This window comes from Oncorhynchus masou, chromosome 28, assembly GCF_036934945.1.
Source record: "Oncorhynchus masou masou isolate Uvic2021 chromosome 28, UVic_Omas_1.1, whole genome shotgun sequence".
NCBI lineage: Eukaryota > Metazoa > Chordata > Actinopteri > Salmoniformes > Salmonidae > Oncorhynchus > Oncorhynchus masou.
This window is the reverse complement of record NC_088239.1, coordinates 13,038,960-13,053,181: the sequence shown is the minus strand read 5'-3', so window position 1 is coordinate 13,053,181 and position 14,222 is coordinate 13,038,960. Positions and strand designations below refer to the sequence as shown.

Genomic DNA, 14,222 nt, shown 5'->3' with positions numbered 1-14,222 from the left:
TGGTAGTAGTAGTACCTGGTGGTGGTAGTACCTGGTGGTGGTAGTAGTAGTAGTACCTGGTGGTGGTGGTGGTGGTGGTAGTAGTAGTAGTAGTAGTACCTGGTGGTGGTGGTAGTTGGGGAGCCAGATAATTGGGTTTGGGAGCCAGATAATTGAACTCTACACTAATAATGGGGTGATCCGTGTTTCTCTTAACATGGTAATCACTGAAATTAGACTGTATTATTCACCACCACCACCATAGGCTGGGCTGTCGTCTTGTGAGAGGAATGTTGCTGTTACTATCGGGGTGCAGAAGACGTACGGTACTCAGACAGATTTCAAAGTGTTTACACTATTTGATTCATCACATGTAGTTGTTCCAAGACAGGTTAGTTAGCCCTTTTTTATAACCACTAACTGTGCATTCTGCGTCTTTTCATGGGATTGCCCTGATTTGTACGTAGTTCCACCAATGAAATGTGCTGGATCTGGGTGTGCTTACTAGCCTGAACCATTGAGGTGTCATCCGGTTTAGAGCAGAATATCTATGTCACTGCTGCTAGGATAGATTGCATAACTGGTCAACTTTCTGAATCTGTCCCTTTTCTAGTGGCACATCAGACGAGTCACTAAGCACCAGCTGCTCTAGTAGGACTGTGACTGTATGGAAATGTCTATTCTACAGGTAACTGCCAAAATGAAAGGTACACTGACACAGTGTCTCAATAGGGCGTTGGGTCACCACGGGCCAGAACAGCTTCAATGGACCTTGGCATAGATTCTTCAAGTGTCTGGAACTCTATTGGAGGGATGCGACACCCTTATTCCACAATAAATTCTGTACGTTTTTGTTGATGGCCGGTGGAAAACGCTGTCTCGGAATCCCTCCAGAATCTCCCAGAAGTGTTCAATGGTGTTGAGATCTGTTGACTGACACGCGCACAAACGCACGCAACTTTAAACCAATGATTTGTTAACACTAGATGACTGCTGTGTTCAAGCCAATGTGCCTCCATTTTAGCATTCCTTCTCCTTTGTAAAAAATATTTAGGAAGTTATAGAAATGCATTTATTAATGTCTACAATCATTTTTGGCAAGTATATTCTATTACAGACAACTTAATACATGTTTTAATTTTCAAAGATTTTACTGAGTTACAGTTCATATTGTTATTTTATTGAACCGTTATTTAAGAAGTTCAGATCGTGGATCAGAAAACCAGACAGTATCTGGTGTGACCACCATTTTACTCTCCTCCTTCACATAGAGTTGATCAGGCTGTTGATTGTGGAATGTTGTCCCACTCCTCTTCAATGGCTGTGTGAAGTTGCTGGATATTGGTGGGAACTGGAACACGCTGTCGTACGCATCGATCCAGAGCATCCCAAACATGCTCAATGGGTGACATGTCTGGTGAGTATGCAGGTCATGGAAGAACAGGGACACTTTCAGCTTCCAGGAGTTGTGTACAGATCCTTGTGACATGGGGACGTGCATTATCATGCTGAAACATGAGGTGATTGCACCACAATGGGCCTCAGGATCTCGTCACGGTATGTCTGTACATTCAAATTGCCATCTATAAAATGCAATTGAGTTTGTGGTCTGTAGCTTGTGCCTGCCTGTACCATAACCCCACCGACACCATGGAGCACTCTGTTCACAACGTTGACATCAGCAAACCACTCGCCTACTCAACGCCATACACGTGGTCTGATGTTGTGAGGCCGGTTGGGCGTACTACCAAATTCTCTAAAATGACATTGGAGGCGGCTTATGGTTGAGAAAACAACATGAAACAGCTCTGGTGGACATTCCTGCAGTCAGCATGCCAGTTGGACGCTCCCTCTAAACTTGAGACATCTGTGGCATTGTGTGACAAAACTGCACATTTTAGAGTGGCCTTTTGTTCCCAGCATGCAGTTTAATCAGCTTCTTGATATGCCACACCTGTCAGGTGGATGGATTGTCTTGACAAAGGAGACATGCTTACTAACAGGGATGTACACAAAGTTGTGCATGACATTTTGAGAGATACTTTTATTGTGCGTATGAAAACGTGTTTTATTTCCATTCATGAAAAATGGGACCAACACTTTAAATGTTGTGTTTTTTATGTTTTTGTTCATTGTATATTATGTGAGCTAAACATAATGTTACTGTCCCCACGACAAGAGAAAAATATACTTAAATGCATGTAATTTTGTCCTTCATTGAAATACTGTAGATTTCCATTCATTCCTATGGAGGACTGCTCCTACTAAGGAGTACCAATATGGCTGACCCTCTCAATGGCCAATACATAGCATCAGCAAACCTGGGGTTTAAATTACATCATTGCTTTACACATCACTGTGTGCCGGTCGGTCGGTCGGAGAGCTGCGCGCCGGTCGGTCGGAGAGCTGCGCGCCGGTCGGTCGGAGAGCTGCGCGCCGGTCGGTCGGAGAGCTGCGCGCCGGTCGGTCGGAGAGCTGCGCGCCGGTCGGTCGGAGAGCTGCGCGCCGGTCGGTCGGAGAGCTGCGCGCCGGTCGGTCGGAGAGCTGCGCGCCGCCGGTCGGAGAGCTGCGCGCGCCGGCCGGTCGGAGAGCTGCGCGCCGGCCGGTCGGAGAGCTGCGCGCCGCGGTCGGTCGGAGAGCTGCGCGCCGCGGTCGGTCGGAGAGCTGCGCGCCGGCCGGTCGGAGAGCTGCGCGCCGGCCGGTCGGAGAGCTGCGCGCCGGCCGGTCGGAGAGCTGCGCGCCGGCCGGTCGGAGAGCTGCGCGCCGGCCGGTCGGAGAGCTGCGCGCCGGCCGGTCGGAGAGCTGCGCGCGCCGGCCGGTCGGAGAGCTGCGCGCCGGCCGGTCGGGATAGCGGTGTGTCGGTCGTTCAGAGAGCTGTGTGTCGTTCAGAGAGCTGTGTGTCTGTCTGTCAGAGGTTGTTATGAGTGAGAGAGAGCGAAGCCTCCGTGTGCTGACTGAGTTCCTCTCCCACTTCCTGTCCACCGGGGCACGGAGCTTGCTCACTCCGCTCTGTGTCGGAAACACCAGACTCTGTCACCAAGGCGACGACAAAACAGGAAGTGGCACTGTGAAAGTTGGCCGGGCTGAGAGAGAGATAAGAGACTGACATGTGAAGCCATCATCATCAGAGGAGATTAAACGCAACATGAACATGAGGCCTGCAGTCGTCACCACTTTGCTTCACTCAGAGTTGATTTGAACAAGCCAAGGAATACAGTGACTACGCTGCGTCCCAAACAGCCCTCTATTCCCTTTACATTTCACTTCTTTTGACTTTGCTAGGGCCCCTAGAGGGCACTGTAAAGGGGATAGGGTGCCATAAGGGACACAGCCATAGACCGGCCCCGTCGGGCTACTCATCCTGGAGGTCTGGAGAATGCTGTTCTCTTCATTCTGAGCTAAATCCTGTCTGACTGAACAGATGAATGCGTCATGATGGTATAATTCTACAGAGAGATTAGTAATCCTGCTTCCTTAAGGGGAGAGATTTGTAGTCTGTCACCGTCAGCCCCCAGAATACATCTCTGCTGCTTCCTGCCACTGTGCTGTCCTCCTGAAGGTTGGCCCAGTGCCATGTGTGTGTGTGTGCAGGGGCATTGTCTTCTCTCCTGCCTCTGTACTGTGTGTGAAACAGCGCTTTGTGATGTGGTGACACATTCTGAGTACTTCAGGAGACATCAGTCTCTGCGTGACGTTGTTGCCTGGCACCCCACATCACTGAATGTCTGTCTCTCTCTCTCTCAGTAGTCGCTCTCCTTAACATCCAAGTTCCATCATCAAGTTTCTGCCCCCTTCTGAAGTCCACTTGCTTCCTTTCCTTGTCTCCTTTCATCCTGTACCAGATACTGGTTAAGCTGCAGCCTCAATGGCTATTTCTCTGTCTCTCTCTCTTAATTCAATTCAATAAATGCTTTATTGGCATGAATGGGTAGTTTGGTCGTTCATGTCATTTCAGCAAACCATGACCATCTCAGATTGTTCTAAATTCATTCCTGTAGTTCTGTAGAAACAGCAAAGATTAGCATTCCTGCAACATTATTTTATTGAAATATAATTTTATCTCTGAGAAATTAAGCTGATTTGATTGCACCCAAGTTAATAATTTTAATTTATAGGATTCATATTATATTTAATGAATATAGTACCTAACATCCAATTTCAACTAACTTTTTTCCCTGAGTAATCCAAAGAAACTCAAAACCCACCGATGAACCCTCCAGTCCCCAGGCCAATCCCACCCCGACAACAAGTATATAACATCAGTCCTGTCTGACCAGTTGTATGGAGCTGTGTCTCAGAGCATATTGTTTTTTCATCCTATATAATGTATTCCCAGTGAATCTGGGGATGTTTTTCCCCTGTTCGGACAATATAGTCATTGAAGTTGTTAGGTTTATGTCCCTTCCTGTTATTACTAGGTTCTGACCACTAGATGGTGCTGTTCCTACTATGTGGATAACGTTTTTTTTACGTTTAAGAAACCCCCCAACCTCAGAATTAAAGGGATAGTTCACACAAATTACAAACTGACACATTGTTATCCTTACCCTGTAAGTAGTCTATAGACAATGTATGACAGCATACCACCCTGCATCCCACTGCTGGCTTGCTTCTGAAGCTAAGCAGGTTTGGTCCTGGTCGGTCACTAGATAGGAGACCAGATGCTGCTGGAAGTGGTGTTGGAGGGCCAGTAGGAGGCACTCTTTCCTCTGGTCTAAAAAAAATATCCCTATGCCCCAGGGCACTGCCCTGTGTAAGGGTGCCATCTTTCGGATGGGACGTTATACGGGTGTCCTGACTCTCTGTTGTCAATAAAGATCCCATGCCACTTTTTGTAAGTGTAGGGGTGTTAACCCTGGTGTCCTGGCTAAATTCTGATACCATCATGGACACCTAATCATCCCCAGCTTACAATTGGCTCATTCATCCCCCTCTCCACTGTAACTATTCCACAGGTCGTTGCCATAAAGGAGAATGTGTTCTCAGTCAACTTACCTGGTTAAATCAATAAAATCCATGCTTTGGTTTAGTTTCCCTGTCCACTGTTTCAAATGCTAACTTTTTAGCATTTATGGCACAAATCCAATGCAAGTCAATGGTAGCAATGTTAGCATATCCAAATCCTCTATAAATAGAATCATTGAGTTACACAATTTTTTTAATGCTAATATTATGTTTCTAACAACAGAAACAATCTGAGATGGTGGTGTCAATCCTCTTTGCCACTGTTTCCAAAGCAATGTATATGAAGTATGATATGACAATATGTTTGAGCAATAATGGTACTGTATATTCTCAGTCAGAAGACTGGACACACCTACTCATGCAAGCGTTTTTCTTTAGTTTGACTATTTTCTACATTGTAGAATAATAGTGAAGACATCAAAACTATGAAATAATACGTATGGAGTCATATCAAAACATATTTAATATTTGAGATTCTTCAAAGTAGCCACCCTTTGCCTTGATGACAGCTTTGCACACTCTTCACATTCTCTCAACCAGCTTCATGAGGTAGTCACCTGGAATGCATTTCAGTTAACAGGTGTGCCTTGTTAAAAGTTGTGGAATTTCTTAACTTGTTGGAGCCAGTCAGTTGTGTTGTGACAAGGTAGGGGTGGTTCACAGAAGATAGCCTTATTTTGTAAAATACGAAGTCCATATTATGGCAAGAATAACTCAAATAAGTGAAGAGAAACGACAGTCCATTACTGTAAGACATGAAAGTCAGTCAATCCGGAAAAATTTTGGAGTCGCAAAAATCATCAAGCGCTATAATGAAATTGGCTCTCATGAGGACCGCCACAGGAAAGGAAGACCCAGAGTTACCTCTGCTGCAGAGGATATGTTCATTAGAGTTACCAGCCTCAGAAATTGCAGCCCAAATAAATGCTTCAGAGTTCAAGTAACCGACACAACTCAACATTAACTGTGTGTGTGAATCAAGCCTTCATGGTCAAATTGCTGCAAAGAAACCACTAAAGGACACCAATAAGATGAGACTTGCTTGGGCCACGAAACATGGGCAATGGACATTAGACCGGGGGAAATCGGTCCTTTGGTCTGATGATTCCAAATTTGAGATTTTTGGTTCCAACCACTGTGTTTTTGTGAGACACATTGCACTGTAGGTGAAAGGATGATCTCCGCATGTGTGGTTCCCACCGTGAAGCATGGAGGAGGTGGTGTGGGGGTGCTTTGCTGGTGACACTGTCAGTGATTTTATTTAGAATTCAAGGCATACTTTACCCAGCATGGCTACCACAGCATTCTGCAGGGATACACCATCCCATCTGGTTTGGGCTTAGTGGGACTATCATTTGTTCTTCAACAGGACAATGACCCAACAACCTCCAGCCTGTGTAAGGGCTATTTGACCAAGAAGGAGAGTGATGGAGTGCTGCATCAGATGACCTGGCCTCCACAATCACCTGACCTCAACCCAATTGAGGTGGCTTGGGATGAGTTATTATTCTACAATGTAGAAAGTAGTATAAATAAAATAAACCCTTGAATGAGTAGATGTCAGAACGTTTGACTGGTACTGTATATTTCAACATAAACAATTATACATGGGAAGTAATATACCAAAAATGTAAATAATAGCAACAATTGTCAAATTTGAATATACAAGGGCTCATGTGAATGACATGGCAGGATCTATCGTCTGTTATTATGACAGGCCAGGACATCCTCTGCAACAAGATCTGCTGTCTCTACCTTTTCCCTAACAAAACGCAAGTGTTCCCCTCAACAGGCAGTTAAAGAAATCCTGCAATTCTTTCTTTAAATTTCAGGAGGTAAATACCTCTGAGTCATATGTGGTGTAGGAAGTGCTGCTCATTCTCTTGTTTACCTGACCTGCAGTGCTTAGTCTTTCTTCTCTGATCCTCATGTTATCCTGTGGCGTCCTGTCTCTATTGTCAGGCTATGGTCACCGACTCTAAATTGTTCATGTATTCCTTTGTTTGAGTTCTTAGATTTTTGACAAGGTGTTGTGCTAAGTTGATTATCTCTATTTAGAATTTTAGGATTTCGTTTTGCCAGTAAATAGTGTGTGTATTTTGGTTTGAGGTTTCTATTTGTTTGAATTTAGTTATTTGTGGTGGAATAGTTGAATTTAGCTGGCGCTTTTGGGCCATTTTGTCTCTGTGTCTCCTACTTAAGGGCTTTATTGGCATGGAAACATGTGTTTAGGGCAAAAATAACCATACAATAGCATACAGGACATTGGGGTGACGGGTGGCCTGGCGGTTAGAGGCGGCGGGTGGCCTGGCGGTTAGAGGCGGCGGGTGGCCTGGCGGTTAGAGGCGGCGGGTGGCCTGGCGGTTAGAGGCGGCGGGTGGCCTGGCGGTTAGAGGCGGCGGGTGGCCTGGCGGTTAGAGGCGGCGGGTGGCCTGGCGGTTAGAGGCGGCGGGTGGCCTGGCGGTTAGAGGCGGCGGGTGGCCTGGCGGTGCAGGTTGCTTGGCCTGACCCTCCGTCTTGCTATCCTAATTCAAAGTGCTTTATTGGCATGGGAAGCATATGTTAATAGATGAGACAAAAGTGAAGTAAACAATGAACAGTAAAAACGTCACAAAAGGTCCAAAGGAATAGAGACATTTCAAATGTCATATTATGTGTATATATATACAGTGTTGTAACAATGTGCAAATAGTTAACGTACAAAAGGTAAAATAAATCAACATAAATATGGGTTGTATTTACAATGGTCTCTGTGTGTGTGTGTGTGTGTGTGTGTGTGTGTGTGTGTGTGTGTGTGTGTGTGTGTGGTGTGATCTAGTTTACCTCATCAGTGTTTCTGGATCATTTGTATTTAGATAAACTGAGAAGCTCAGCTCTGGTGACATTTGTTTTAAAGGACTTACTTTCTACTCTAAAATGAATGTAAATATAATTAGGTATCTCTAAAATCCTGCTGTCTGGAGGCTCGCTAGACTACAACTCTGTCCCTTCCTCCTCCTCCGACACTGTGTTAGAATCTAAAAATCATGTGTTTCACAGTTCTCTGCAGTAGAAATGCAGAATGTCTAGTCAAGGTGATTGTTGGCCGCAGTAGATGGGTTCTTAGCCTTTAGGCATTGGTACTGGGCTGGAACCAAAGCCTGCACAACCAGGATGTTGATCACTGAGGTAACGAGGCAGAGGAAGGGGATGTGATGAGGATAGAGGTCAGAGGTGCTGTATGCTCATCTAGATTCAAGGAAAAGGTCTCTGGTCTAACAGTCCAAACTGATGGGATTTTATGTTTAGTCACTATTCTACAAATACATGATTCTGTCTCTCCGGCTCTGTCTCAGATCAATGAGTTGAGCCATGTTCAGATCCCTATCATGTTGATGCCTGATGACTTCAAGGCCTACTCCAAGATTAAGGTGGACAATCACCTCTTCAACAAGTAAGTGTATATACACACACACACACACACACACACACACACACTAATTCAGCAGTTTCCCAAACTAGGTGTCACGACCGTGATTTAAAAATAGTTTTGTGAGAGAAATGGCAGTTTCTGTTTCCATACAGTCACATTTGTATGAATCTTTTGAACGGTTTAAACTACAACATATTATGACCCCAACACTGGAAGACAAGACAAGACTCTCAAGAACACGTATGTCTGTGTCCTTCTACAAGACCAGGCACTAAATCAGACGGGGGGGGGGATAACAATCCATGATGTTCTCCTCTAAACAGAAGATCATACAAAATGCCTTTCTGATTTCACGTCCAACCATCCTTCCTTCAGATTGACACTACTGTTGAAAGTATTTTAGACTGATTTGTAATAGTCTAAACATGGGCTGTTGATTTTTTTTTTTTTTAACATGTTGGGGTCATGGGCCACACCAGTTTGGGAACCCCTGGTCCTAAGGTACATGCTATCTAATGTTAAATGTATGTGTGTGCAGGGAGAACATGCCGAGCCATTTCAAGTTTAAGGAGTACTGTCCTCTGGTGTTCCGCAACCTCAGAGAGAGGTTTGGCATCGACGACCAGGATTTCCAGGTACACAGAGTGAACATCTCACTCCCACAAATCTTTCCCTTTCTTTCATATCTTACCAGCAACTTTCTCTCTGTCTTGTTTCTCTCGGTTTCTGCCTCTGTCTCTCTCGCTGTGTGTGTTCTGTGTTGGCATGATAGGTCATTGATTCTGTTCCTCTGCAGCTGTCTCTGTCTCTCTCGCTGTGTGTGTTCTGTGTTGGCATGATAGGTCATTGATTATGTTCCTCTGCAGCTGTCTCTGTGTCATGTTTATATTTCAGTGGAGGTGGAAAGACAATCAGACATGGAGGGGGTTACGAAGGGTGGGGCAGGGGGTGGTTCAGGGGGTAGGCGGGGGCCACAACCTCAGGGGAAGGAGGGCTGTTTGTCGTCACACACGGTGGCGCTGGTGTAGGGCTGGGCAATTGGAGGTCTACCTGACTTCAGCTGTCTCTGATAGTCACAGAGTCCACCTCTCTCTCTTTCTGTCTCTCTCTCTCTTTCTGTCTCTCTCTCTCTTTCTGTCTCTCTCTCTCTTTCTGTCTCTCTCTCTCTTTCTGTCTCTCTCTCTCTTTCTGTCTCTCTCTCTCTTTCTGTCTCTCTCTCTCTTTCTGTCTCTCTCTCTCTTTCTCTCTCTCTCTTTCTGTCTCTCTCTCTCTTTCTGTCTCTTTCTGTCGCTCTCTCTTTCTGTCGCTCTCTCTTTCTGTCGCTCTCTGTCGCTCTCTCTTTCTGTCGCTCTCTCTTTCTGTCGCTCTCTCTTCCCTCTCTTTCTCTTTCTGTCTCTCTCTTCCCTCTCTTTCTCTTTCTGTCTCTCTCTTCCCTCTCTCTCTTCCCTCTCTCTTCTCTCTGTCTCTCTCTTCCCTCTCTTTCTTTCTGTCTCTCTCTCTGTCTCTCTCTTCCCTCTCTCTCTTTCTGTCTCTCTTTCTGTCTCTCTCTCTCTCCTCTCTCTCTTTCTGTCTCTCTCTTTGTCTCTCTCTCTTCCCTCTCTCTCTTTCTGTCTCTCTCTCTTTCTTTCTGTCTTTTTCTTTGTCTCTTTCTTTGTCTCTCTCTTTCTGTCTCTCTCTCTTCCCTCTCTCTCTTTCTGTCTCTCTCTCTGTCGCTCTCTCTTTCTGTCGCTCTCTCTTTCTGTCGCTCTCTCTTTCTGTCGCTCTCTCTTTCTGTCGCTCTCTCTTTCTGTCGCTCTCTCTTTCTGTCGCTCTCTCTCTTTCTGTCTCTCTCTTCCCTCTCTTTCTGTCTCTCTTTCTGTCTCTCTCTCTTTCTCTCTCTCTTTCTCTCTTCCCTCTCTCTCTTTCCTCTCTCTTCCCTCTCTCTTCTCTCTTTGTCTCTCTCTTCCCTCTCTCTTTCTTTCTGTCTCTCTCTTTGTCTCTCTCTTCCGTCTCTCTTTCTTTGTCTCTCTCTTCCGTCTCTCTTTCTTTGTCTCTCTCTTCTGTCTCTTTGTCTCTCTCTTTGTCTCTCTCTTTCCGTCTCTCTTTCTTTCTGTCTCTTTCTTTCTGTCTCTCTCTTTCTGTCTCTCTCTCTTCCCTCTCTCTCTTTCTGTCTCTCTCTCTTCCCTCTCTCTCTTCCCTCTTCTCTCTTTGTCTCTCTCTTTCTGTCTCTCTCTCTTTCTGTCTCTCTTTCCTCTCTCTTCCTTCTCTCTTTCTTCTGTCTCTTCTCTTCTGTCTCTCTCTCTTTCTCTCTTCCCTCTCTCTCTTTCCTCTCTCTTCCCTCTCTCTTCTCTCTTTGTCTCTCTCTTCCCTCTCTCTCTCTTTCTGTCTCTCTCTCTTTCTGTCTCTCTTTCCTCTCTCTTCCTTCTCTCTTCTCTCTTTGTCTCTCTCTCTTCCCTCTCTCTCTCTTCCGTCTCTCTCTCTCTGTCTCTCTTCCCTCTCTCTTTCCTCTCTCTTCCTTCTCTCTTCTCTCTTTGTCTCTCTCTCTTCCCTCTCTCTCTCTTCCGTCTCTCTCTTTGTCTCTCTCTCTTTCTGTCTCTCTCTTCCCTCTCTCTCTTTCTGTCTCTCTCTCTTCCCTCTCTCTCTTTCTGTCTCTCTCTCTTCCCTCTCTCTCTTTCTGTCTCTCTCTCTTCCCTCTCTCTCTTTCTGTCTCTCTCTCTTCCCTCTCTCTCTTTCTGTCTCTCTCTCTTCCCTCTCTCTCTTTCTCTCTCTCTCTCTTCCCTCTCTCTTTCTGTCTCTCTCTCTTCTCTCTCTCTTTCTGTCTCTCTCTCTTTCTGTCCTCTCTCTCTTTCTGTCTCTCTCTTCTTCCTCTCTCTCTCTCTTCTCTCTCTCTCTCTCTTCCCTCTCTCTCTCTCTTTCATCCCTCTCTCTCTCTCTTCCCTCTCTCTCTCTCTCTCTCTTCTTTCTCTCTCTCTCTCTCTCTTTCGTCTCTCTCTCTCTTTCTGTCTCTCTCTCTCTCTTTCTGTCTCTCTCTCTTTCTGTCTCTCTCTCTTTCGACTCTCTCTCTTTCTGTCTCTCTCTTCTTCTCTCTCTGTCTCTCTTCTGTCTCTCTCTCTTTCTCTCTTTCTGTCTCTCTCTCTTTCGTCTCTCTCTCTCTTTCTGTCTCTCTCTTTCGGTCTCTCTCTTCCCTCTCTCTCTTCCCTCTCTCTCTTCCCTCTCTCTCTTTCGGTCTCTCTCTTTCGGTCTCTCTCTTTCGGTCTCTCTCTTTCGGTCTCTCTCTTTCGGTCTCTCTCTTTCTGTCTCTCTCTTTCTGTCTCTCTCTTTCTGTCTCTCTCTTTCTGTCTCTCTCTTTCTGTCTTCTCTTTCTGTCTCTCTCTTTCTGTCTCTCTCTTTCTGTCTCTCTCTTTCTGTCTCTCTCTTTCTGTCTCTCTTTGTCTCTCTCTTTCTGTCTCTCTTCCCTCTCTCTCTCTTTGTCTCTCTCTCCCGTCTCTCTCTTTCTGTCTCTCTCTTCCCTCTCTCTTTCTGTCTCTCTTCTGTCTCTCTCTTTCTGTCTCTCTTTCTGTCTCTCTCTTTCTCTCTCTTTCTGTCTCTCTTCCTCTCTCTTTCTGTCTCTCTTTCCCTCTCTCTCTTTCTGTCTCTCTCTTCCCTCTCTCTTCTTTCTGTCTCTCTCTTCCCTCTCTCTTTCTGTCTCTCTCTTCCCTCTCTCTCTCTCTCTCTCTGTCTCTCTCTTCCCTCTCTCTTCCCTCTCTCTTTCTGTCTCTCTCTCTTCCCTCTCTCTTCCCTCTCTCTTCCCTCTCTCTCTTTCTGTCTCTCTCTCCCGTCTCTCTCTTTCTGTCTCTCTCTTCTGTCTCTCTCTTCCCTCTCTCTTCCCTCTCTCTTCCCTCTCTCTCTTTCTGTCTCTCTCTCCCGTCTCTCTCTTTCTGTCTCTCTCCCGTCTCTCTCTTTCTGTCTCTCTCTCCCGTCTCTCTCTTTCTGTCTCTCTCCCGTCTCTCTCTTTCTGTCTCTCTCTCCCGTCTCTCTCTTTCTGTCTCTCTCTTCCGTCTCTCTTCTCTCTGTCTCTCTCTCTTTCTGTCTCTTTCTGTCTCTCTCTCTTCCCTCTCTCTTTCTGTCTCTCTCTTCCCTCTCTCTCTTTCTGTCTCTCTCTCTTTCTGTCTCTCTCGCTCATTCTCTGTAGATTCAAACACTGTTTCATGTTTCCAGAAATGAGTGATTGACTCTTCTCTTACTGTAGAATTCACTGACCCGTGCGGCTCCGTTGAACAGTGATGCTCAGGGTCGGACTGGCGCTCGCTTTCACACCACCTACGACAAACAATACGTCATCAAAACCATCACCAGTGAGGATGTGGCTGAGATGCACAACATTCTCAAGAAGTACCACCAGGTAGAGGCACACACACACACACACACACACACACACACACACACACACACACACACACAAGCCTAAAGAAGTACCAAAGTGAGTGCCCCCCCCTCCTAGTTCATAGTGGAGTGTCATGGCAACACGCTGCTGCCTCAGTTCCTGGGGATGTACCGCCTCACGGTGGACGGAGACGAGACCTACATGATCGTCACCAGGAACATCTTCTCCCACCGCCTCCCCGTCTACAAAAAATATGATCTGAAGGTAGGTGCAGGGAGGGAGGGGTTACAGACTTACAAAAGGAAATCAATGATAAAATGTCTGACATCTTTCTGTCTGTCAGGGCTCCACTGTGGCCAGGGAGGCCAGCGACAAGGAGAAGGTACAGTAATTTACACACACACACACACACACACACACACACAACCAGCTCTGGACCTATACATGGTGTGTTTAATGTATTTATATAGACACTGAGTATGGATTCTGATTCCTGGCCACTCCCTGTCCTATACAACCATGTGGAGGGCGGGAGAGAGCTGTGTGTTCAGACCTGGTGATTTAAACCAACACAGCTTCTGTCCATTACCTACCTGACCTGCCATTCTGTCTTCAACTACATGGGGGGGTATTCAAACCATCTGCCCTTTTCTGTTAAGACCCCTGCCCCTACCTGCCCGTTACACTCCCCCCTACCTGCCCGTTACACCACCCCTACCTGCCCGTTACACCACCCCTACCTGCCCGTTACACCACCCCTACCTGCCGTTACACCCCCCTACCTGCCTGTTACACTCCCCCCTACCTGCCCGTTACACTCCCCCCTACCTGCCCGTTACACTCCCCCTACCTGTTACACCCCCCACCCCCCCCTACCTGCCTGTTACACTCCCCCTACCTGCCCGTTACACTCCCCCTACCTGCCCGTTACACTCCCCCTACCTGCCTGTTACACTCCCCCCTACCTGCCCGTTACACTCCCCCCTACCTGCCCGTTACACTCCCCCCTACCTGCCCGTTACACTCCCCCAACCTGCCCGTTACACCCCCAACCTGCCCGTTACACTCCCCCCTACCTGCCCGTTACACTCCCCCTACCTGCCCGTTACACTGCCCCCTACCTGCCCGTTACACTCCCCCTACCTGCCCGTTACACTCCCCCCCCCTACCTGCCCGTTACACACCCCCTACCTGCCCGTTACACTCCCCCCTACCTGCCCGTTACACTCCCCCTACCTTACACTCCCTACCTGCCCGTTACACTCCCCCTACCTGCCCGTTACACCACCCCTGCCTGCCCGTTACACCACCCCTACCTGCCCGTTACACTCCCCCTACCTGCCCGTTACACCCCCCTGCCTGCCCGTTACACTCCCCCCTACCTGCCCGTTACACTCCCCCTACCTGCCCGTTACACGTCCCCCTACCTGCCCGTTACACTCCCCCCACCCCTACCTGCCTGTTACACTCCCCCCTACCTGCCCGTTACACCACCCCTGCCTGCCCGTTACACCACCCCTGCCT

General features: G+C 47.1%; 1 protein-coding gene across 6 annotated transcripts in view; it reads left to right on the top strand.

Annotated features, from left to right (window-relative positions):
• Window positions 1-14,222, top strand: part of LOC135517172 (phosphatidylinositol 5-phosphate 4-kinase type-2 alpha-like) — a 61,450-nt gene that overhangs the window by 29,848 nt on the left and 17,380 nt on the right. For all 6 annotated transcript variants that reach the window (XR_010452003.1, XM_064941242.1, XM_064941241.1 and 3 more), the window contains exons 2-6: window positions 8,280-8,377; window positions 8,895-8,991; window positions 12,564-12,716; window positions 12,816-12,962; window positions 13,042-13,080. Coding sequence is in view for 5 of the 6 variants with exons in the window: in XM_064941242.1 (XP_064797314.1) it covers window positions 8,280-8,377; window positions 8,895-8,991; window positions 12,564-12,716; window positions 12,816-12,962; window positions 13,042-13,080 (534 nt within the window). In the remaining variant the exon portion in view is untranslated. The remainder of the gene's footprint in view (window positions 1-8,279; window positions 8,378-8,894; window positions 8,992-12,563; window positions 12,717-12,815; window positions 12,963-13,041; window positions 13,081-14,222) is intronic.